A 26,098-nucleotide genomic window follows, 5' to 3' on the forward strand; every position below is an offset into this window, starting at 1 on the left:
CCTGTTATTAACCGTGTTCTTATGCCTAGCTCACATCAACCAAAATTTAAAAGTGCATCCAGTTGTGACTGTAATGTGTGACTTGGAATAGCCTACACCAAAAAAATCTCTGCTTATGTTGAAAAGCGTATGTTTCATACGCCGTCTCACCCGAATCGGTCCTACGGTCGGAAAGGCAGGTGAATCGCGATATACAGTCAAGGGATTCGTTACAGGTGAAATATGCGCATATAATTTTTTACCTTTAAAATGGTCTGTCACGTTATATTTGTCCTTATTGATGCAGCGAAAAGGAAACCACTTTACAGGATTTCATGGTGAAGGTATGACACCGCCCTACAGTGTTAACTTTGTGGGTGTACAGACATGTCATGTTAATACATGTGAGAAGTCCAAATCTTATTTTTCTTTCATGTCTCCTTTCGCATGCAAGTGCTACGGTAGCATGTGATGCAAAAACCAGCCGACAGAGGGGGGCTTGTACAGGGCGTGTATAAATTAGATGAAGCGTTTCACTATTGGGCGTTACTATCCCTGTAGCCACTCCCCGTACACTCTCACATGCGCTGGACTCCGAGCAGGCGGTGTAGTCGCCTGAGCTTGAATGTGCGTTGAGAAACCGCCGTGTCTGGGAGCTGAACTCCCGGCGAGCTAGCCAGGAAGTGGAATCTCGGCCGATTCTGTTACTGAATTTCTTCTCAGTCGGCTTCAGGAAATATTGCACAATACGGACTCGGATTGCCGCGACCAAGTACTTGTCCTAGGTCCTAGGTTGTGCGCGCAACAATATATCTTTCTACGTCAATATGATGTTAGGACAACTTAACAGTTGGTGTACGTATTAAAGAAAGTATTGGAACATTGATAAGAGAGACGTTGAACGGATGATAGTATTGCTAGCGTGTGGCAAAACTATATTTGTGTATCTGCATATTGTTGTTGCACATATATGACAAGTTTCACTTTACTTTCGCGTTTAAATTATTTGACACACACTTGTTTCTGCATTATTCGCGTTCGAACTCAAGTCTCGTATTGGATGGTACGGTCAGACAAGATCTTATTCTTTTTATGTTTGTGAGACGGTTCGCCTTGGCCCACAACAGGAGTGACATCGGATGCTCTTTACACGGCAAGGACTGTCGAAGACACCGAGCTATCCCCATTTGAATGCCTTTGCAAGGATTTAGCTGGTTTCTGTGCTGCAGGCAGGGGTTCAGTTTGCTTGGACGGGACTATGGGGAGAAAGAGGAGGAAGAATCTTTTGAGTTGCGCTCCAAGGACGAGACGACATGCAACGGGAGGGTAGGTTGTCTGCTTTAAAACACCCCATCCCCCAATACACTTGCATGTTTTTATAAATTTAATTCCTGCAGAACGACTGTTGCTTCAGCTAAATTTCACATTTGAACACCTGATTAAATGTTCAGGGCGCCCTGAAAGGATGGATGCGGGAGGCAGTTTTCTTGCATTTGAACCATAATGCTGTGAATGTCATTGGCTTGTAAGTTGTGTTTTTCAACAATGACAAATTTGACAAATGGTCAGACACGAAAATGGCATGGACCCAGAGTGACGAATTCACATGACATCTTTACTGATTGGTAGCAAGGACCGATCATGATTCACGTATAAAAGGATTGCAACATACAAGGCAAGTTATTGCATACTGTAGACGCTGGACAGGTGAACAGTCTGGCCTGGCCAGATTGCAGTTTACGTTTCTCATGAGTAGTATTGTTTCTAGGGTGCGCTCAGTATAATTCAAACCTACCCCGGGTTACAACAGGTTGCCACTAAGGACAGTACAAATCGTTCTACACGAAAAAATAACGTGTGCTGTAAGCGTTCAGTCAGCCCTGTCATAAAAATGTGGTTACTGATTAGCCTCAGATTTATGTTTGTATTTCAGCCAGTTCTGGATTTAATTTCCACCAATACTGTAAGCATTAGTTTGCAAATCACTCCAGTATATTGAATTTATTGAACACAGGTCCACACGATATATACCCGTAGTAGACCTAGTCTGTCATCGTAAAATAAAATATTGAACACAGATTAACACGATATATATCTGTAGTAATGTCTGTCAGCGTAAAATAAAATATCGTGCACAGGTTCACACAATATATATCTGTAGCGCTGTCAGCGTAATAGTTGTTATTATTTCCAAAACAATTCGTATGTTACTATATTGATGACAAGCGGCTGATCGGTATTGTTCCAGTGGCAGTGATTCCACACGCCTTCCATGTAAAGGCTGAACTAACCTCGCGCCATTTGGCAATCGTTTAAGGCCTGGCCAGCCTACAGCGATCCAGTAATTCAGCCACTGTCTACACGACCAGCAGCACATGACTGCTCTAACTCCCGTGTCATCTCATCGGATGCAATTCAGCCTGTTCACACATGCGAGAGTTTGCCTACATGTCTGAGAATGTCTGAAACATTATTTATGAAAACAGTCTGTCTCTTAAGCGAGGTATGATTGAATTTGCCTTGCTTAAGGTGGCTATGCATTGCCTGATATCCCAACTGATTTCATAGTTGTATTCCTCCATATTTCAGTGTGTGTGGGGTGAATTTTTCTCATTTTAAATCTCCTCTTTGGATGGAGGGGTGGTCTTTGCGTTGCTCTTGAGTTTAGAGAGTTGCTCATAAAGGCTCTGCCAGATCGTAGCACTAGTACCTCTATGCAATAGTCTCTAATTTGATATAATATCACCACAGAAAGGCACCTTTCTCTCCCTCTCCCTTATACTATTTGATTCATTGCTAATCCTCAATGAAACAATGAAAAATCAATTGAAATGCAGATTGTGATCTTTAAATTCACTGCGTTCTAAAGTCAAAATTATATGATGGCAGGAACCAGAAGTCTAGGGAAGATGAGTGCTTTTGTGTTCAAGGAGCTCCTGTGGGACAACAGCAATCAAGTATCTGAGGTCTGATAGTGTGGAAGACCATCATTTGCTAGATGTTACAGATTAAGCCTTCTGTCTGACTGAAACAGCTACCTGACATACTGCGTATCTTCAATCAATGTGGGTTTTTGTTTGCCTGATTAACCTTAAATAAGCCTCTGCTGTATACTCAAATCTCACCCCCCCATGCCATCATACCCTTCATCACTGAATGTTCCTAAGGACTGCTGCTGTGTCCCTCAGGCACATTATACAGACACTCATTCGATCAATATAAAGGTTCCAAGCCTGTATCACTGCTCTCACTCTCTTTCCCTCCTTCTCCTGCCTGTACACCCCCACACACAGACATACACAGACAGACGTACGTACATTCATTCACGTGCCATGTCTGCTGGTCAGTGGTACCATGCTGTCGACCTGCTGCTTGATAGCCACTGACCTTTTGAACCTTGTCTCACCCTTGGCGGAGATGAGATCAGTCTCTGGACTGTAACAGCATGTCTCCTTCTGTCCTTCAAAATCAAACATGGTACTTCCTGGGGATCTCAGTTCTTCCACATTAACTGTCCAAGGATGAGTCAACATTTTTATTTGGGGGTGTGGTGTTGCATCCATTCACAGCATGGGGAAAACCTCAAAGAGTATATGCCAAGATGGAAACAGAGGCTTTGGCCACAGCTAGTATTTGATCAGCCAGATTCCTAAACAGGTCTCCAGAAATGTTATGGTCGGTGACATCAAAGCATCAAACTGTGAATTTGAGTAGAATTTTCTGCAATGTGAATAAGAAATATGTGCTGTTGCCAGGAAAGTCCACTGCTACAAACCAGCAAGCACTTAGAGCACAGTCCTTACAACAGATAACGGTGAGTGCAGATCCGCTGTTTTTTATACACTTCTCAATCTCCGCTTTATACTAATATTTACCTAGTGGATGAAACAACCTACCCGAATGCAATTACAGCGAAGATTGACCTACTGTGGATCACGCACAGTTTGAAAGCATGTTGCAAGAGAATAAGGCACACGCCCACAAGGTAGTCAGTCCTGATTACAGGAAACTGGTTTCAAACAGATGCTCAGCCATGAAACCAAATTCAATCTGCTCTTGTAGTGCGTCTTGCGGTCTGAAATGCAGATGTCTGTCCCTCATGTTTCCTATGAAAAGTGTGTGTGTGTGTTTTTTTTTTTTTTTATACCCCTCTAAATATGTTCACTGCTGGCTGAGTTCCCATTACCATTGGATGAGTAGGGGAATGGCTTCCCCTCGTAGCTAGGAAACTGGCATGCAATGGGATGTTAATCGCATCCTGCCCTCTGTGTGACGGGTTACAGTTGTTCATATTTGGCCTGGGTTCCCAGCCCTGTCACCTCCAGGCCACACATCTGGTTCTGTGGACGCTGCTGGCAGTTCTGAAGCATTTCCTCTGGGTTACTCACCATCCCCAGAGACAGAGCCGGAAGCAAGCCATGGAACGAGCACATCAGGGCATCTCCAATTCTGGTGATTCATGCTCTGCCCCCCTTCAACAGGATCAGCTCTGCCAGATCTTTTCAATTACATGCTATTCCCGCATGCCCACGCCACACCCCCCACTCATTAGTTACTAGGCTAAGAGAAGCTTCTTAATGAGTGAAAAAATGTGTATATATATTAAATGTAATCATCCAGTGCTTATTTGTATAAAGGGGAGTGAGAACAGGGGAAGATTTGAGACGTCTGGGATTTTCCAATCACGTTCCGCTGCTTCACATGCGTGATTTCGGACCCCTGGCGCAATTAGAGCAAGGGGGCTGTTTTAGCACAGAGTATTTGTTTTATGTGTGATAGTTACATAAGTCTCTCCAGGGATTATCATTCCCAGAAATAACATGCTGTTTCCCAGGTTCACATGGCGAGGGAGACCCGGGGCATGTGGAATTCAGCCTGGCTATTCAGGGATGGGAGCTGTAAGCTGGGGCTGTCATGGGGGTGCACAGTCAGGTTGGCCCATTCACAAATCCTCTGGCGAGGCACTAATTTTGTAATGACAACATCCAGTTACTCGGCCTGGCTGACATTTAGTATTTCCCTAGTTAACCATTCACTAAATCTCCACCCCTTTTTTTTCTTTTACCCCATCTGCCTACTCCTCAGGCCTACTCTGAGTGCATATACTTTTTTCTTCACATAAATACCATGGTGTGTTCTTGGATGCAAACCTAAAGTAGCAGCTCTGGTTATAAAATGCGGTCTTGGAGCTGTAGGGCCACAGCAAACCTGGCTTGTGTTTCGGCAGGCAAAATCTTGGCTGGAGTTCCAGGGTGAGATCAGGGCATGATCAGAAAGCCACAGTGCATTTGCAGTGGAAACCTCACAACTGAGCACAGATTGGTTCATGACAACAGGTCATGCTCACATAATCAACATGTATTTATCAGTATAGAGCTGTGTCAGATGTGGTCGTTGTGTCCTCACCTGGAAAGTTTTGGTTGAGTGTGATGATTCAATAGGGTTTTATGTTTTTACCACAGTTGTGCATATACATCTTCGTTTCAGATGTGCCTGTTACTATGCACTTTGAGTGGTCTACCCTATCTCTGTGTAAAGGCAGTCCCCTTTCATTTCCTGGTGCCAGGTTTTGCAAAGTTGCGGCTACTCCAGTGGAAAAGCAAAATTAGGTCTACCATTTGTGTAAATTTACTTTTCGGTACAGTTTGGGTAGCATCGTAGTTTTTAAAGGTTATGAATATTTGTCTTAAAATTGGTTCCCATAGATTTAACTAGATTTAATTTATTTCTAGTTTATGCATTTCCATTTTCATGCTTAGTAACATGTCCATAACACAACATTAGTACTGAGGATTGTCTGCTGTGAGTTACCTACAGTAGTATTCATTCTCATAACATAAAAGACAGATGCTACTGTTAGCCAGCTAAACTAATATGATGTTTGGTGCATAGCTACTGTATATACATACTTCTGTTTTATTGCTAGCTATCTAATGTCAGCTGGATCCAGTTCTTGTGGAACCTGTTGCTTTGAATGATATGCCCATTCCTAGAGAGTTGGAAGGATAATGGTATTTCTAGCCAATAGATAGGCTGGAGAAGAGGCTGATGAGAAATGACTGGGTTGTGACTCATCTGGGCAGGGACTGTGAGACTCCTTTCAACAATGGGATGATTACCAGCTCGCAGTGCAACAACCGTACCCCTTTTTTACAGTGAATTATGTCATAAAGGTGGATAGAACCAGATATGGAACTGGATATGTACAGCACATTGTCTTACATAGTAACTTTCCAGCATATCATTCTCCACTATGTTACTACACAAGAAACAACACAACATGTGTGACCTGGAGAAAAAACACTTTTTATATAAAAGTACAAGACCAGATGTGCCCATATCTGAAACAACAAAAATAATTCATAGGTAAAACCAGGAATGTCGGGAACACTATAGGAAAGGCCAACAAATTTGTATTGCACAAGATAGCATGGCAGCCACAATGGGAACTTTCAATCCATAACCTTTTCACCCAAATTTCTTGATCTGGAAAGGCAGGGTAGAACAAAGGCATCTTCTGTTCTTGTGTTAAATGAGCTATTTTGCATGGCATATTTCTTCCCAGTAGTTCACCCTTGCTATCTTTCAAATGGAAGCCAACCATTACAAAAACAGACCTGCTATGCACTGTGACTGCCAAATAACAAGCCATGGTTTACAGTTATGAGAGGGAAGGGAGAAATATACATTTGTAAATTTTGTGCCCGTGGAAGAATTTGGACCTACACTGTTGGCAGCCGTAGATGACCTCCTATCCAGCACGCAACCGGTTCTGAACCCAAAGTGCAAACAGTTTGCTGGTTCCATACAGAGCCATGTGATATACGGTAAAAGCTTCACCACTAAAATACTGAAGTTGTGATTCCAATGAAAATATATCACTCATTTGGCAACTGGGAGTTTTGAAATTTTAGATCCACACTCATACTTGTGTGTGATATCCTTCTGAGGGCTCGGGCGGAAGGGTGCCAGGTGGAATTTGTCATCGGAAAAAGATGGCCTCAGGGAGAGGCCAGACCACAGGAAGGAGAAGAGAACACTGGTAGGCAGAACATGCAACAAGGCTATTTCTCCCTGTCATGGTCTTCACTTGTACATCCCGTCCAACTTGTGCAGGATATCCTTTCAGTGGTAGACTAAAAAAGGCCCCAAGCTCAGTCCAGCCGACGGTGGATAAAATGCACAAAACGGCAGTAAGGAAATGAGTCAAGGTGGATCAATTCACTGAATCAGATAAAAGCTTTGAGGCAGGGATCCAATTAATATTAAATGAATGCAGCTCATTCGGGTGTCTTTCCAAGGGGAAGGAAGATAGATGTGATTTTTTTTTTTTTTTTTTTTTTTTTTGCTGTGATGAATGTCAGGTATCAAGTAATCAATAATGGAGAGGGGGGATTAAGAACCATTGTGTTTTTTTTTTTTTTAAAAAGCAAAATGTTTCCATTTGCAAAAGCAGCCTATTCTGGAAAAAAAACAGCAGGGTAGTGCTCTGAAAATAATTGATAATTGGAAATGATTGTATTTCAAAGCATGGCTTATAATGTGCATTATTGTGTGTAGAGGGGCATTGGTGTTGATGTAACAACTCAATTGTATTGCATTGCGTGTCAATGGCTAGAAAGCCTTGTCCAGGATTAGATTTTATCTCTGGATTTGTGTTGTTTCCAGGAAGCACAGACACTTTGTCCACATTCAAACAAATAACAGTTTAACTCATGAAAGTGACATCAATGGATGCTTTGCCACCTCAGTTCTGTTTTCCTCGCTCCAGTTTCACTTTTAATGAAGGTTTTTATGTAACGATAAGGTCAGAGTGGCTACACTGAATCACTGCAATGTCTTAGTACTCCAGAGGCCAGCTTTTCCTAATAAAAATAACCCAAATGAATCACAAATATTAAAGTAATGAAACTCGGATCATTTGATTCAAAACCATTTCAAAGGATTACATTAACAGATTTTCTGCTGAATTTTGTCCTCTTTTCCACACTGATAAACAAGAATGCCTCTGTTTCAGTGCACTCTGTGCTTTTCCCACCTCTAAATCAAGCCGGAATTCTGACTGAAGTGAAAGTGCTGTGCGTAGTCTTTGAACTTTGAACTTTTACTGGGGCGGGGGGTGTGGGGACAAGGTTGGCCATTGTGGTCTGCGATTGCCTTCATCTCTGTGTTTAATGCTTGTGTGTCCGTGTTTGATTTGCCAGGGCCCGCTGGAGGTGACTCTCTCTCAGCCTGCACGTACTGCCAATGGACCAAGCAGGTGAGTCAGAGCCAAATTCCGCCATTTCCTTTGTGTCACAACAAATCGGGGAGGAAACACACACTGTACGTCACTGCCAGCACACAGTTTGACAGCCTCTCCTTCTCATGCCAAGATCTGCACAGTTAAACGTTTGAGATTCACATTCAGTGAGGCGGCATTCAAAGGAGCAGCTGAAATCTTGTGCCTGGAAGTACCATGCTGTGGAGCTGAATGCTGGCCAGTGTGTTCTCAAAGGTAGTCCCTGTCACAAATCTGAACCAATCACTGATGGGTGTGGAAAGGTCCTTTAGTACAGAGCGCATGCTAGAAGCCTTCTCAGGAATTACACCTCCGGTAAATACGTGAGGAAATATCATATCAGTGTAATAACTTCCAATAATAATTAACCTTTCTCAAAATGGAAAAGAAACCCTGACCTGTAAGTTGTGTTTTTCCCCTGATGTCTAATAGAAGTTTGCCTACACTTGCTCCAGATACGTTTTTACTATTTTGAAATACATGGTTTAGTGGTGAAGGAACTGGGCTCATGACCAATTGGTCTGCAGGTTTGATTCTGAGGTGGGGCACTACCCTTGAGCAAGGTACTTGCCCTGAGTTGCCTCAGAGAGAATCCAGCTGTGTGATTGGATAATTTGTAAAAGTGCTGTTCTTCTGGATAGAGCTGTTTGCCAGGCGCATAAATAATGTAATAATTGTTGGTATGTGGAGTTACGTTTGACAGAGCCTTGTTTAAATTGTACTCCGAGTGTATATGGAGACAAACAGGTTCATACACTAGTCCAGGAGCTTCTTCCATGCACTGTGCTGGAGAAGTTGGGACATGACCTGACCAAGATCTTCTAGTCCCCCTCAGACGCGGGTTATCTCATGATCTCTGTCCCCATCTCAATACGCAATGTGCACAGTGCTATCTGGGTTTCACTTGCTGAGACAATCCTAGAGATGTTAGAACAGGGTAACTGTCATGCACACACTGTTCACACACAGAAGTGGCACAGAACACACATGTGCGTGCACACACACACACACACACACACACACACACGTTACAGCTACTTCCTTTCTCTCAGTCTGGTGACTCAGCCTGGCCAGCTGCCTGCTTGGATGCAGACTGGACGGCACAAGAGATAATAACCTGTGGCGGGAGAGGTTTCACCATGGCAACAGAGCCCTGCTCCACTATCTAGCCAAGCAGACTCTTATCTCCTCTCCCCTCCCTCAAACCTAAGACCCCCCCTTGCCACTTCTGTGAAAAGCCCAGACTAAGACAGATTATGATGATGAGGGCCTCCAAATTTCTCAACCAACTGCAACCAGAAGAGAAACTCATACAGGAAAGAGAGAGAGACGGGAGCTGGTGGCAGTTAGTGGGGTGAGGTGAGGTGAGGGCGTGAGGGCGCGGAAGGGGGCGAGGTGCCTGGAGGGCTTGAGGAGTTACAGGGGACGGTTGGCACAGCGAGGGGGAGGGGAGGAAGGCGAAGTGACTCAGTCGCTCAACACAAACTTGGGAGGGAGTGGTCGGGACAGGCAATTACAGAGGGTGTGTGTCCTGTAACTATTCAAAGAATAAAGAGAAGGCAAGGCCTTTGCCAGGCTTGATTTACAGCTGTCCTCTGCTGGGTATTTTAAAAGGCTTGTTGTAATTTCAAGGGTTTTATCAGCTCTGCCCTCAGAGTTTGACCTTCCCATTTACAAAGGGAATAGGGGAATAGAAAATAGACACTTAATAGTGACTGATCAACACCTTTGACCCCACTGTTTCATAATTAGTCTTTTAGCATAATTAACTTTTGCTCTTGTGGAAAAGTAGCAATATTCAAGATCTGAGGAATTTTTTTGCCTCCCTCTCCGATCAAATTCACAAGTTCCACATGCTAGGGTGAGGTCATGGACAACCTATGTAAGGTTAGTCACGTAGGAGCCACGTGACATAAGCGCGAACAAGCATTGTGGCTGAGGCACATTCCCAGATAATCCAGGGTGAGACGGCACTTGCAGCTGTGGCAAGGACGTCACCATTGCTGCCAACGCAGAGTGCAAGCCCAGGAGGAGAGCTTACAACAACTTGCCTGTTGCAGGTTTTCACATGAGCTGAGAGATGCTGGCTGTGAGCAGTCTCCCTACCACACTATTAATCACCCAGACTAACAAAACCCAAAACCGCACTTTGCTTTGACAGGGCTCTGATACTCAGCCAGTCATCCCTGTCAAAACATTGTTCAGTGTTCAAGGTGTCAGTGAGGGTACAGGGACCATTGTCTTAATGTTCATGCCTGAGTGCTCCCCTCATCCCTCTAGTTCACTGGCTTTTTCTGCTGGACATTTTTGCGAGATGAACAAGCACAAAAAAATTGGACAACCTATGTACTTTGCTGGTTGAGAGTTGAGAGCTGCTTTCTAATGCCTTCCTTGCAGAACATGATTCCTGCTGTCTGATGCCAGCCTTTGAAACTTGAATGCAGGCAGTGTTTCAGACACTTTGGACAGTACTGTTCTCTGTGAGAAAAAACAGAACCCACAGAGGGGGTTGTGTGTGTGTGTGTATAGAGGGGGTATTAAAGTAGTACCCGCTCCTGTTCTCTCAGATAAAGGTGATAGTGCCCCACTGTGGTCTAATTCCTGATGTCATATGTCTGAAGGGTCATATGTCAGAAAGACAGGGACTTTCTGAGCCACATCCCCTTGTGTACCCATGTTTCTGTGTCCACTCTTGGGCCATGGGTATGTTGGTTGGATGTCAGCTCATTACTGTCCAAGGGAAGCTTTGTGGATCAATGGTTCCCATTCAGATTCCTTCAACAAAGCACCACAAATGATTTGTTTCACTGGAAATGCATAAAAGATGTAACATTGGGAGTTTTGCCTATTTCCCACTATCTTACCATTTAGAGCTATTAAACTGTCAAGGGATCCACACAAAAAGGTCTAAAACGAAATGTGCTGTGTTGTTCTTTCCTTGTTCTTGCACACCTCCCCCACCCACCTTTCTCTCTCTCTCTCTCTCTCTCTCTCTCTCTCTCTCTCTCTCTCTCTCTCTCTCTCTCACTCTCTCCCTCTCGGTCTCTCTCTCTTTCTTTCTCACTGTCTTCTTCCAGAAGCATTCCTTGGCAGTCCCCTTGAGTAAACAGATTATTTTTAGACAGGAGGTCATATACTCTTAATCACTAGATTCCCATTTTCCCACCATCTGAAACGGAGGCCTGTGTAACCCCTCGGGTATGAGGAGAGCTCTGGCAAGGACAGCTAGGCTCTGGGGGCCTGTTCATCTCTCCTCCTCTCTTCGCCTCAGTTTCTAGTCTAGCTTCAGACAGCTGAAAAGGTCTGGGGCTGCAAGATGCACAAAGCCACAAACATGCACAAAACCTTCCACTTCAAATCACTGTTAATATGCAGAATGCTGATCGTTGGTAGATAAGTGCTGAGCAGAGTGGAGTATTTCATCGAACCTGACACCAATGCTGAGAAGGAGGATGTACTTAAAAACACCCCAGTTTGAATAGCTCAGAATGCTTCCACAAAGATGTCAACCCCTTAGTTCAGCTTTTAAGTGTGCGGCACTGCAGTGGTAGTTTTGTGTTCTGTGCTTTTTTGCCAGGCACATAATTACAATCTGCCCCACTGAATTCGACCAGGCTAAAAATCAATGTATTGACAATGCTTGCTACAGGCAAGCCTGGTGGCAGAGACACACTTTGTGGTTCGCTGCTCATATTTGGTGGCTGCCGCTCAGATATTGACGCGGTCTAGAACGGGACGTGGCGAGGTCTGCCACATATTGGCCATTTGTATTTTTCTCCCACTCCTCTTCCACGGTCATATCGAAATGTAGCCTGAGACAAAAGAACATTAGGTCAGGCTATGGTGCGTCCACTTACTCTGTGTGTGTGTGTGTGTGTGTGTGTGTGTGTGTGTGCGCGTGTGCGCGTGTGCGTGTGCGTGTGCGTGTGCGCGTGCGCGTGCGTGTGCGCGTGCGTGCCAGTTTGTGACAAAACGCAGAACATCAATCCACCGAACTACAAGGCAAATTGTGGGAAATTCCACCTCTCCACTGTATTTGTCACTTGCATCTCCAGTCAAGCTCTGCCCATTAACCTGGAGATAAAAGGCTGTGTTTAATTGCATAGTGGGGCTGTAGGGGCATGTATATTTACATTTGGTCATACGGAATAAAGCTTCATTTCCTCCTCTCCGTTGCCTGCTCATGTCGCTGTGCTCACAGGTGGTTCTGCTTAGTGTGGAGAGGCAGCATGGTATTGAGCTCACATCTGGACCACAGTTTTCCATGTATTCGGTTTCACTTCCGTTAACAAAAAAGCGTGTGTTTCTGCCTTCTCCCCTTTACTGGATAAAGTTTACGCTTTGGAATTGAGCTTTCCTTTCAGCCACTTGCTTCTTGACAAAACAAACCCAAATTCAGAATAAGAGGACCCAAACTGGTGGCCACACCGAAATCTAGGAGGTGTGAGCCAATAGCCTGTTTCCTCCCAAGCCATGAAATACATCAGCAAATATTTTTTGTCACAGAAGTGGAACCAGATATAATTGTGATTTACACAACAGGTATGTCCGTTTTGATGGCACTTAAAATCTCAGCGGTTTCTTACAGTAATTCTCGCCAAAGTGACCCTAAGAGGTGGAAAGCACTGCCCGAGCAGGAACAGGGCCTGCTGCTGAACTTTGTTGAAATGTGTTTTACCAAACATAACAAACAGATGGTGAATTTGGTCCCTGCATTTCACTGGCTAGATTGTCAACTCCTTTTCCCCTCTCAAAATGTTTATGGTTCCTTATTTTCAAGTGGAGTGCAAACATAAATGGAGCGGATCCAAAGACGCACGTTTTCTGAGCCTTCATGCAAACAAGGCGACGCTGTTGTGAGAGCCCATTTCCTGGTGTTGGGCCTCAGGGGTGTCATTGGGAGTAAGAGCTCATGGTTTCCCCTGTCCCATTATTCATACAATCTGATCCCTGTGTCAAATTGTTTCCTGCGTACTACTCACAGGAAACCACTGCTGAGGGCCTTGGTCACAGCCAACGCCAGGGATGCTGGGAAGGGAGGGGTGGGACAGCTGCAGAGGTCTAAGAGCCTAATCTGTTCTCCTGCCATAATGTGCCTGTCCTGGACCCCAACCTGCAGCATTCTCTCCTTCCCTTTCAGTGCAAGTAGAATAGAAAAAAATTTAAACCTGCTTAGAAACTTGTGTTTCTCACCTAAGAAAATCCAGTTTTTTTGTATTAGGCTGATGTAATATTGTTTCAAGCATTGCTCTGATTATCCTTCTGAACAGCAGCATTTTTTCTATCTGTTGAGAGCCAAAGTCACCAAAGTGCCATGCTGATGCACTCAACTCAATTACTTTTGGTTTGTTCACTCAGAACACTCAAACTTTTCAAACTTTGCTTTGGCACCAGGTGAGGCAACAGCCCTATTTAATGTTTAATTATCATTTAAAGTGGTGCCAGACTGCATAGGTTGTGCTAAATAAGCCTCAAAAATGCAACAATCCCCCACCCATACTTTCCATTTGCATGCTTTCTTCACAGAAAGTATCACACAGGGCTTTTCCAAACCCACAGTAAACCCGGTAACTGCTATTTGTTTATTTGCTGAGTGAAAGGCTATATTCAAAGCAGTCCATGGTTACATATTGTTTCCTTGACCATAGCATAGTGCTAAAAAGTAGCTGATTATTTGCCATTGGATGTGAAGGTAATGGTTTTGTGAAGTGTAGGGAATTAAAGTGCAGATCCTCTGATTTAGCTCACTCACTCAGGTGGGAGTTCAGCTCTTTCTTTCTGTTCAGTTTAAGTAACATTTCCAAACGTGCCTCCAAGGTCATTTCAGGAAGAGTACACTTGAGAAAAACCTGTCTGGACCAGATTTATTGGGCAGGGTGAATCAGTACCCATATCAGACAGCCAGCTGAAGCTCAGCACCTGGACTGAATTAGAGTTTATTTAAAATATGTGCAAAATGTCCAGTGAGTCCAGAGAGCTCTACTTTTCTGATTGCCAACATACATATACCTCTCCTGTTGTCTATTTGTGTGCAGACAGCAAATATGAAAATACAGTAAAATATATCTTTACCCTACATGTTTGTTTCTACTTTGCTCTGTGAATTATAATTTGCTTGCAGTTGCTGAATGTGGTCTCTTGATTCTGTTGCATGCATCCGGATGGCAGCACTGTGCTAGTTCATGTGACATTTGGTGGGGTGGGGGTGGGAATTGCGACTGCCGGTCTGGACCAGTGTCCTGGCCTCAGCAGTCTCCCAGGCCTGTGGGTCACTTCAGAAATGGGAAAAGCAAACAAACTGTGGAAGCTTTGACGCAAGCCAGAATCCTACAGAGAGATGGGCTGCTTGTGTCAAGCGCCTCCTGAGAGAGCTATCCCCCAAAAAAAAAATGAACGCAGCTATTATTGAAAGCCACATTTGTACCCCGGAAGAAGGAAATCCATATAAAGCTCATGCAAGTGCGTGTGTGAGTTGCTCTGGCACTGTTTGCACGTACAGCCTGCTCTCGTAGCTTCTTAGCGGTGGTGTTCAGGCGCACAAAAATGCGACACCAGCTGGCTGCCTCCACCAGTATGTCCACTCCAAGTGAAAATCAGCTTCTGTTTTCAAGAAAGATTTGAACAGTTAAGTGCTGACTGAAGGCTTGGATCCGGAAAGCTTTGCGATAAGGATGCTGCTCTGTAATTGCACACCTGTGTGTCAGTCATTTGTGTACGTACGTGCTGCGTATGTGTGTGCCTGGGAGTAAACCTGTTCAAAGGTGATCATTTCAAGAAGAGCTGAGTGCGTTCTCTCCAGGGTGACTCTGTCTCTCTGAGCAGTGAGACAGGCATATCGATGGTCTCTCTGATGCGCAGACTGCCCTCCCCATGGTGTCATTAGCACCACTCCAGTTTAGTGTTTCCCATGCATGTGAACGTAGATCCCTCTCTGTCTAGGCAGCTGCCATAATTAAAGGCTAATGCAAATCCACAGGGCTCTGCAACTGCGTCTCCCTTCTGCACGCGAACACATTCACACATGCGCCAGCCCACGCTTGGCCTGACCAAGGCATGCACCCATGTATATTTTCACACACACACACAAACACACACACACTCACTCCCACTCACATCCACACATTTCTCATCATATTTTCCCATCATGTTGTGCTTTATGACCAACGCTGACTTTTCTGTGAAGTGTACTCATCCCTGCACGATGCCAGATGGTTTATGATAGTCTGTGTTTTAAGGAAAGCATGACATTAGGGTCCCTTATCTGTCCACATAGCATTGTTGCAAGGATGTAACCATCCTGAAGCTTGGCAAAGACAGGCTTACATCTAGAGTGCCTACATGAGAATGAGATGTTATTCATAAGGCAGATGAAGTCCTCTTTTTTGTGTTTTCTTTATTTACTTATTATTATTTATTTTTTGGCAAAGAATCACAAGCCTGAGAATTTCATAGTTCCATGATTCAGATAGCTAGTGTGCTCCTTACTGAGTTAGGCTTTCTTAAACTACCTTGTCTTGTTATGTACATAGGGAAAATTCATTGAACCAGTGGTCCGTGGCTCAGTTGACATGGTGCTCTTTTTGCGAGTGCAGGCTGAGCCCTACAGCCTGGGTGTAAATCCAGCTGTGGCATCAGTTACTGAGAGCTCACAATGGCAGAGCAGATAAGTTTCACTCTGCCAGGGATAGGGGTGGGCAGGTTCACAGGGTCTCCTCATCTCACCCCTCATCTCATAGACACCCTGCACGCTGTCAGTTGCATGCAAGTTTCTCAGGCAACATCAATGGAGCAATGCCTATCCTCCCATTGGCGCCCACTTCACTGTGTTTGACTGTGTGGCTCAAGGTGTGAAAAAGAGGATCTGAGGATAAAATCCTCATAGTGGAGGATTACGTTTTTCTTACTTTATTCTCCTGCATGACCACAGACGTCATCGCGATAAGATGAGTCTAATGTGCAGCTACAGATACCAAAATAGGATTGCATGAAGGATAAAAAGCATTAAAACCCTCTCTAGATGGTGTATCTTGTGAAAGTTAAACGGCAATACTGCAGCAGTGCAACTCAAAGTGTTTAAATTCTCTGGTCATATTATCCGTCATTTGGGGAAAAAAAAAATAACAATACAAACGGCTCTTGCTGAGATGACCTTTCCACTATGATATCAAATGTTCTTTTTCTTGTAATCAAAGCCTCAAAGAAAGGCCCTCGACTTTTTGGCTTATTCATTGGCTTTGGCTCTGTTTCGTGTTTATTTTCAGGTCCAGGCATTGGCAGGCAACTCCATGAGGCTGAGCCAGGCTTTGTAGAATGCTTTGTATGTCTGTGGCAGGACGTTGGAGACACAATGGAGAGGGAGTGAGGTTTAAACCCATGTGTCTTTCCTCTCAGCCTTTCAGAGGTCCCAGAGGAGATGAGGAGTCTCATCATCGAGAAGAGCAAAATGGGCCTGGAGGAAGACCCAGAGCAGGTTGTCAAAGGTAAGGCTGCTCCTCAGAAAGATGTTCACTGCATCTGTACACATGGGCACAAAAGCTAAAGCATGTTTACATCAGTGCCCTAGAAATGAACCTTTTGAATACATGTACAACAACGCAAATCTGTAGTGAATTACATCTATTCTTCATACGTGGTTGCTTAGCGTCAGAGATGATCAAGTAGTCTAATTCTTTCTATTGTTAAGATTTGACCCATAGGAATCCATTGTGCCCTGATTGATGTTTCCATGATTGGACCTTTGTATTGTGTTCATCTCTTTTGAAAGTGCTGTCTGGTTTACCACCTGTTCAATTTTAAAACCCCCAAACAAATCCCCTCCCCAGCCTAAGCCAGCCTTCACCTACACTGTCTGATACATTTTTTACTGCACAGTAATAACCAGACTAGCACACGCTGGAGTCAAAACTGGCTGACCGGGTACTGCATGATTCCACTACTCACAAGCAGAGCTGTAGCACATGGTGCTCCTCCGTAGGCTGGCATTTCCTCAGATCAAGACAACTGCCTGGACTTCGTCTGCAGTCCAATGTTTAGATTTCCATGAAAAAAAATAGCCTTTCTATTACTTCTGTCTGTCTCTGGCTGTTTGTGGTGATTGGCAATGGCATTGTGCTTCTTGGTCCCTTCTATGGTTATCAGTGTTTGTAATGTGTAGAGAAGCAGTATAGTCACACAGGTGGCCAGTTTCAGTAACACAAGCGGCCTGAGCCAAAGTGGGTCAGCATGGCAAACCTTTCAGGACTTGAAGCAGCAGAACCACCTGTACATCATTAGGGATGTTAGAGTACCATGTTCCATCTCCAGCCAAGTCTAGACACCTCTCCAGTCACTGGATGACCAGTTCAGTGACCAGGCTTGATCACTTCCTTTCTTGTATAATTGTGCGTCTGCACCACTGCAGCGCTTCAGGAAAATGAAATTATAGATTGATCCTTTTTCAGACATTTCTATCATTGATGACCCTATTGGCTTCAGCGGTCGGTGACTCAGCGATCAGCAACTCAGCGGAGGTGATGGTGCTAGTAACACTGCTCAGCTTTTTCACGCATCCGGTCTGAAGTGATAAAATTACACCACAGAGACAGTGCTGCTCTTTTGGGAAAAAAACACTCCAATAACTAGTTAATCCATGTGAACCTATTTCCAAGAAGCACTCCAGGCACAAGTCTTCCTGTCATTACCATTCTTAAGGTACCTGTGAAGTTATGAGTAAGGTTGAAACAGAAAGTGAGAAAGCTCTGAAAATTGTTTGTGAATGGTCTGTGGCTCTCATCCACTCACCCAACATAATAGAGTATAGCAGGGAGAGAGATGTCACCTATTTACCACCCTCATCCCCATATTCAAACAGCAGACTCCAGGGAGAGACAAGAGAGGCAACTGACAGAGCAGTGAAACACCTCCAAGTTTTCCTGACACTCCATCAGCTCAACACGGCAACATGCAGGTCTTCATTGCCAGTTTCTGTACCATTACGGTTGCAAACCATATGGGAGTCATTATTCCTCCATTAAGGACAATTACAATCAGAGGTTTGAGTACAACCCCCATAAAGGTTGTGTTTGTCCTGTGAAGCCTGCCTGGAGAACTACCTGTTTCCTCCATTTGTCTCCATATTTTAAGTATACTGTCACAAGCTAATACTCCCTTGTTAAGAGTAGGCTGCACTGCAGCTGTAACAGTATGATAATCCTGTCATGTGTATTAATGATTAATGTTTTACTCATTGGAACTAAAAAAACAACCTGACTGTTTTGACCTGGCATGGAAGGGTTCCACGATAACCCTAATCAGGGTTTTAGTGGAAAAAAACATCTTTTTCAATTCCAGGTCACTTTTCAAACAGAGAGCTAGAGAAAAGAAAGCAGAAATGTTTTTGAGGCTTTTGATGTTGGAGCCGCCCTGATGGTGGGGGCAGGGCTGCAGGGCGAAAGGTCACAAATGAAACAAATTAACGGTGAGCTTGGGCTCCCCTGGGAGACATTAGCAGGCGGTGAGAGAGGATCCAGATGGAGAGTCCGAGGGGGTCTGGGGATCCTCACTTCAGGCAGCTGTGCTCTCTCTCTCTCTCTTCACCATGGTTAAAGGCCTCTGAAAATAGCTTTCACCGCTAACTCCCTTAACCCCTTCTCCACACACATGCGAGCACACACACACACACACATACACACACACACACCACTACCAGAGGGTCACTGGAGAGGGCCATAAAAACCACTGTGTACTCATCATTTTACAAATGCCTGTTCTCAATACAGCAAGTAATGTGTATTTATTTCCATAATTTGGATGCATCTTGGCACAGGTTTCTAAAAAAATTAAAGTATTGTAGTTTCATAAATGCAATAAAATTGAAGTTGTGAATGGACCTTGGGAGCAGGTTTCAGTTTAGCAACAGTTTAGCCTTCTGTGTGTTTGAAAGGGCGCCCCTGTGCAATTGGGTCCTTGTCACTTCTAGCTGTAGAAAACAGAACCCCTTCTGACAGCCCTTAGCACTGAGACTGTGACTGTCACAGTCTAGTTTAGTCTGCAATCAGGATAGAGCTGTGTTGGCTTCACCCCCCTCCCACTTTCTTTCTCTGTTTACACTGGATGACTGCCCACATTTGATGTGAGAAACTTGCTCTCTCTTTCCCTGGTATCCAAGACAGGAGATGAACTGGAGATAGCTTGCTGATAGAACTCTCCCCATGCACCCCCTTGGTCTGTAAAGTCAACATCCGGTAAAGCTTCTCTCTTGTCACAGTTTGGACTAAATCCCCCTCTGTCTCCCACTGGGGTTCACCTCCACCCCCACATCCCACAGTCTGCTTGGCGGTGCTGTGTCTCACGCTCTCTCTGTCCCACTCTCTCTCTCTTTAAGTTTAGTCAAGTGAAAGACAGCAGATGTTGGGGGTCTGTTTTGGGCTGCTTGATGAAAATGGAGTCACTCTGAATTTAAATTTTGAAAAGATTTAGAAACCATTTCTCTGAGCAGAGCCAATGTTGTGACTGTATGTTACAGGGCGTATGCAACAATGGATGACTTTAGGTAAAAAAAACATGATAAAAAGCATTCCATCATAGACAGTGGTGTTTTCCACATCACTCCTGCTTTTGCCATGTGACTCGCTCCCTGTTAGTATGGCTTGGCCTAATTTGTTGCTTTGCTTGCCATTGTCTACCTTAGTCATGCCTCAACTTTGACCTAGTCTGACCCTGCCTTGACCTGTGACATAACTTCCTCCTTATTGTTGATACAGGTTCAGTAAAAGATGGCCATGGAGCATCTTATCACCAAGGTCAAAAATGATCAGCACAACTTTGGAGGCATATAAAATCACTAGTAACCAGAATAATGGTATTTTTGTGTCTTTCAGTAATTGTGGGCCAACCTATACGAGCGTTGTAAGTCTACCATACACTGTAGATATAATTCAAAAACACGTCTCAGTCATAAATGCCGTTGTTGTAACTTTGGTTTGGGAGTTATGTTAGTATGTTGCCCATGTCCAGGGGATGAAACTAAGCCTAGTAAGCAGTCAGTGCATGACCCTAATCCATTAATATGATGAGAGGGAGAGAGATTGATCAAAATCTAGCTGTGTGCAAGCACACATACTGCATAAGAATCCACAAGGTCAGAATTTCAGAAAAGAATAAAAAGGCTGAAAAACAGGTGTACATTTGTCTGCTTTGTATAGTGTTTGATTGCAATACGTACACAGTCTAATCTGTCTGTCTAAATAGGAGAAAACTTAACTTAAAAAGAGAAAGCTGAAAGAAAGAATAGGAAAGGATAGCGTGATCTGACTCAGGCATCTCGGCTGTGAGCACCACTCTCATTTCACATTCCTTGGCATGGGGCAACGGTGTAGTCCACGGGAACCGGTGGTGGGGGCGTGTGTGGGTTGGGGGGGGGTTGTGTTGCGTAACTAGCGATCACAGCTGCGTTGGTTCTTCTGGGGCTGTAAATAAGGGTGGACACTTGCCGAGGAGGAGCTGGGGGGGCGGGGTTGGTGGGCAGGTTTGGGAGGAGCCAGACGCAGCTGGCTGAAATAGCAACATGCGTGTGGAGCAACGGACTGCAGAAGCAGACGGAAAATCCTCCTGCGCCCTGTGAGACTGTACCAGGCTTTTTTTATTCCGTTCTATTGGCCCCGGGTCCTTCTGGGCTTGATTACCTCTCCTTACCCTGTGTAAGTTGGCCTTTCTCATGCCCCTGTCCGTGTGCACTGGGTAAGGTAGAGCGAGGGTTTAGGACAGGCCGGTATGAGACCAGACGAGAGAGATTTTGGGATTCGCCCTCTGCACATGGGGAAAGTCAAACCCATTCCACCAGATGACCTGCTTATATTGAAGAGATTAATTCCACATATTCCCCAAAATGCTGTGGATAGAATATTGTGCTGTGTATAGATTTTGGGCCCCAAAATACCATTGTTTTATCCATAAAATTGCAGCTCCAACCCTGTGCGTGGCGAGCTAACTTTGTAAGAGCCATCAGCTGAACTTTCAATGTCCCATTCAATGTAAGTGGCTTCACATCTCTCATCTGCTGTCATCTCTCATCCACTATCAGCCTAAGTGCAGTAAATGTGTTTTTTTTTTTCCCCAGGTCTGTCAGCCTGGTTACTTAGACACCATCTGGATAGAAAATAGGAAGGACAAGATTAAACCCAACACAATCATAAATTCACATTTCCTCTATGACTATGCACAGCAGCCAGGTCATAAACAACACTGATAATACGTGTTTTGCTTTTGCATACGGCATAAAGTACAGGACAAAATACAGAGAGCAGGCAATGTTAGAGTGAGAGGTTTGTGACTTTAAAAAGCTCCTCATTAAAGAGGGAGAGTCATTTTTCTTTCAAAAAATCTGTATAATTACTTCTGGTAACATAATCCATGTGTGCTAGCGTTAGAGGGAGGAAATGGAGGGAGTGTGTTGAAAAGTGGCTTGCAGGGTGTAAACTGCAGAGGAAACGGTGACGACGAGCTCTCAGTAGGTAAAGGCACGTGCTGTTTTTTTCCTTTAAACACAAGCTCATTCTCGCTGCATAGCCTTCGCCCAGGTGGCCGCAGCCCAAATTCCAGCTAATCCAAGAGCCTCTTGCTGACCTTTGGCCCTTGCTGTAATTGGCTGCTGTGTTGCTCTCTCTCCAGATGAAGTCATTTGCAGGAAAAGGGCTGTAAACTGTATTATAGCTATATTTTTTGTCTCTTTAAGATGAATTATTTCTAGGGAACAGCTCAATTTGTCATGTTTTGGACCACTTTGCAAATAGTTTTACTGAGTCATTTCTTGTGAGGAACAGTCTTAATGTCACAGACATTACATCGTGTTACACATTGACTTGTTACGTCAAGTTACATTATGATGCAAGGTTTATCCTGATGCCCATGAGCAGAATTTAGAATAATTTTATGCACAAGAAAAGTGTGATTCACCAAACCATGTGTGAGCACTATTAAAAGGCAATTATTTATGAATGTCAACTGTTCTTTCTCTTAGTGCTTGTGGACAGTGGTCGAAAAAGAATGCCTCCAAAATGGAAATTGAGTAGATGTCCGAAGTGGAAACATGAACAGACTTTATTTGGCTTTCTAAGGCATAACAGGAGCAAAGCTGTTGCTTGGCAACAGATCAGTTTGGCTGTAAATGCTGCCGTGTTTGAAAGCCAGACAGTGACCCAAATAAAGAAATGGTTTGATCTGACAGAGACTGCAAGTAGTCACTTACAACAGTCACCTTACTGAATGCACAGGTGGCCATGGCGTTTTCATAATCTGCTCCTTTGATGGAGCATATTGCAGTTATTTATTAGAACCTTTATTTGTGGGTGGACCTACTGAAATGCATGTAGTTTCATATGAATATTCTTTGAAAATGTTTCAAAAAGCATATTATTGTCCATCTCAGTTTTATTAGACTCTATAAGCCATTTCTGAACGCTTTCACATTCTGCCAAGCAGTTCCATTATTTTTCAGTAACTAGTGTGCATACACATGGTCAGGGGTAGCCATATATACATACATTCTCATGCAAATGTTTATATTTATACATCTCATACTTTATGTGGAAATGCGCTCACACACACTATATGTACATTCACGCAAATGTATGTTTGAAGAATGAGACCCCTGATTTGTTTTGGTTTAACAGAGGTGATTTTTTTTTTTTGTCATGTGAGCCAACTTAGTTGGTGTCAAACAAAGTAAAGGCAACTCCCTCTCATTCAGCAGAAGAAGTAACTATTTTTTTTCATTGCGCTAAAAGCCTTAACTACCTTGGTGGCACACTTGCCTAATTGCTAGTGCTATTAACTTTTTTTTTAACTCCTCCATACAGTATATGATCTTTACATCTGCTTTGCATTCCTTATTAAGCTAGACTCTGTTTAATTATACGACAGGCTGAAAGACTGCGACAGACTCACTGAATTTAGGTCAGTTACACCTCTTCATGCATTTTTACAGAGTATCAGTCTAACTCTGCTCACTCCTAAGATTGCTGGGTGCACGTGATGGCTCCACATTGCTTCTGTCTGCCAGACTTCTTGCTCAACTTTATGTCACACATTATCTCATTAACACTAATTGTATCATCTTGTCAGAACTTTTGGTGGGGAACAGGAAGGCCACTGTATCTGGGGAAAGCCCCGCCGAATACTGTCCCCGTTTTTGTCTGTGAGCCACAGTGGCAGGTTGGCCTGCCAGGAAGCCCTACTGAAGGTCAGCTGCTCTCCAAACCAGAGACAAGGAGGAGGAAAGCGGTTCTGCGAGTCTAAGCGATTGTGGTTCTGTGTTGGCAGGTTGGCTGTACCGGGAGGTGCGAGGGGGCTGGATCCGCCAGCGGCGGCACTGGTTTGTCCTGACCCATGACTCCCTCGACTACTACAGCAGCCAGGAGAAGAATGCCCGCAGGCTCGGCACCCTGGTGCTCACCAGCCTATGCTCCGTCATCTGGCCCGACAAGCAGACCTATAAGGAGACGGGTGAGGCCCACTGCCCCGTACCGCGGCTGAAGCAGGGGCGGCTCTGGGAAAGCTGGGGTTTGCGGAAGGCCACTGTCCTCCGTAGGCATTGTTCATGACTACAGCAAGAAATCCCATTGAGGGTGATGGTGGAAGTCCAAGCCCAGTCTGGAAAAGCCATGGTTAAATGGCCTTTTGAGGAACCAGATAAATTCTGGTAAATCGCCTTCCACGGAATTGCAGCAAATGGGCCTAAAGAGAAGGCTCTTGTGTCTGCAGGGACAGTGGGGAGTGATGACTAGTAGGTGTCTCTTAGTCACAGGACAGGCTTGTCTGTCTGTGTGGTTTTGGATGGTTCCCAGTCAACTTTAGTGCACCACTTGAAAAGCTTTGGCCCTTAAAATTATAAATATTCCCCCTTTTTTGCCAGTCAGCGATTCTCTGCATGGGACTTTCCACGGCAGGAACTGTATTCACCCTGTTAGTTTTGTTTTCTGTGAGTAAATGACACGGCGTCCGTGGCCTGCCCGTCTTGGGTTTGTCATCACAGAATTCCACTCTCAATCTCAGAATCTCATCACAAAACAGTCATAACAAAGGGCATGGCAAGAGCAAGGAGTTTAACTGTCCCTCTTTTTATGGTGTAGTGACCAGTCAGTTGGGACAATAGATAGATTTTGAAGTCAGAGCATTTGATGCAACCATTTTCAATTCTCCCATGTGTTAATGTGGCAGTGGTTGCACTTCATTAAAAAACCCACTTCACTTCACTAAGAAGTGGTTTTAACCATTTGACCATCGTGTAACAGTAATAAGATTATGATAAAAACAACCTTGGGATTCAGTTTATTTGGCAGAACCTCCTGTATTTGTCAGAGGAGGTTGAAATGGGTTGAAATAGGTCACACAGTGACATTCGGGCAGTTGAGCCTTTTGATTTTTTTTTCCTTTGTGGTGGCATAAAGAACAGCCCTCTGGCTGTGCATGACCCTTGACCCCACAGTTAACCACAGGGGGAAGTGAGGGAATGGGAGTCATGTTGAGAGCTCCCTGTTCCAGACCACATGTCCAGAGAGGGGAAACTCCCGCATCAAGGAGTAGAGTTTCCCTCTCAGCCCAGAGCTACGTCACTACGTCCCTCCTCCATTCTGTGTGCTACCCCTGTGGGTTTTTTCTCTGTCTTCATTTAAACAAGCCGCAATCAAGTGATCCTCCTCAAACCCCCATTGGGCCTGGCTTATCCCTGGTTTATCTCTCGAAGCATATGCTAACATACATTATCAAAAGAAAGTTTGGGTGATTTCAGAACAAAGTATTTCTCCAACTTTTTTTAAAGTAATCCTCAAGTCTTGTTATGATGAAATACTATAATTGGGATTAGCAGGTCCTGCTCTCAAAGGCATGATTCCTGCTGATTTTCTGTGTACTGTACCTTTCAATTAGTGTCACGTTAGACTTTTTTTAAGCTGATCTGATCCTGTACTTAGTGATTACAATACTCTTATGAGGAACAAAAGTGGAAGCACCAGTATGCCTGAAGGAATTTCTTTCCCCTGACCTGACCAGACATTTTCAAGTTTTCAAAGGAAACAAATCCAGACATGAATTAACTGCAGTCAATGCTGACAGAGAGCTTTGTTTCTTTAACCGTGGAGCAGAGGCATCATTAAGTCAGGAAGAGGGCACTGTTGTGTGCCAGCCCATGGTTCACTCTCCCTGGTGTGACTGTAAACCCGTCCCCATGTCTGCATCCCGCAGGTTACTGGAGCATCACAGTGTACGGCCGCAAGCACTGCTACAGGCTGTACACCAAGCATTTCAACGAGGCCGTGCACTGGGCCTGCGCCATCCAAAAGGTCATCGACAGCAAGGCCCCAGTGGAGACCCCCACGCAGCTGCTGATCCGAGACATTGAGGTGAGCCTGGCCTCCATGAGGTGGCCAGTTCTGCCACAAAACTGCTCCGCGCCGTGAGAGGAGGGCCGCAGCCATGTCGACAGAAACTTGGTGTCAGTGTTCCCATTTGCTTTTTTTTTTTTGCTTTTTTTGTGCTTGGAACAGGTTTTTCATCGCTGAGCATTGCCAAGCCCCCCCACCCCCACCCCCCACTGGGACAGTTTAGAAATTACCTCATGTAAATCTACAAAGCTGTGAGAGAAGTATCCCCAGAATAACTGAGGCAAAGTAAACTCTGCAAGCCCTGCCTATATTAAGCACAGGTTTTGGCCAAAGAGCGGAAGCCTGGCTGAAAAAGACACACAGGGCGAGTATTTGGACTGCGCTCACAAGTGCTGGTCTGGGTTCAGCATGTGTCTCAGGAACACGCCTCATCGCAGAAGGGTTTGAGCTCAACCGGCGTCTAACCGCTCTATTTTTAAAG

At 44.5% G+C, this 26,098-nt stretch overlaps 1 protein-coding gene across 2 annotated transcripts in view; it reads left to right on the plus strand.

The window, feature by feature from the left end:
• The first annotated feature begins 773 nt into the window (after positions 1-773).
• Positions 774-26,098, plus strand: part of plekhh3 (pleckstrin homology, MyTH4 and FERM domain containing H3) — a 33,630-nt gene continuing 8,305 nt past the window's right edge. For both annotated transcript variants that reach the window (XM_036520778.1, XM_036520788.1), the window contains exons 1-5: positions 774-1,305; positions 8,184-8,239; positions 16,652-16,740; positions 23,558-23,740; positions 25,478-25,635. In XM_036520778.1, the coding sequence (XP_036376671.1) occupies positions 1,171-1,305; positions 8,184-8,239; positions 16,652-16,740; positions 23,558-23,740; positions 25,478-25,635 (621 nt within the window). In that variant the 5' untranslated portion in view covers positions 774-1,170. The remainder of the gene's footprint in view (positions 1,306-8,183; positions 8,240-16,651; positions 16,741-23,557; positions 23,741-25,477; positions 25,636-26,098) is intronic.

This window comes from Megalops cyprinoides, chromosome 1 (assembly GCF_013368585.1).
Source record: "Megalops cyprinoides isolate fMegCyp1 chromosome 1, fMegCyp1.pri, whole genome shotgun sequence".
Taxonomy (NCBI): domain Eukaryota; kingdom Metazoa; phylum Chordata; class Actinopteri; order Elopiformes; family Megalopidae; genus Megalops; species Megalops cyprinoides.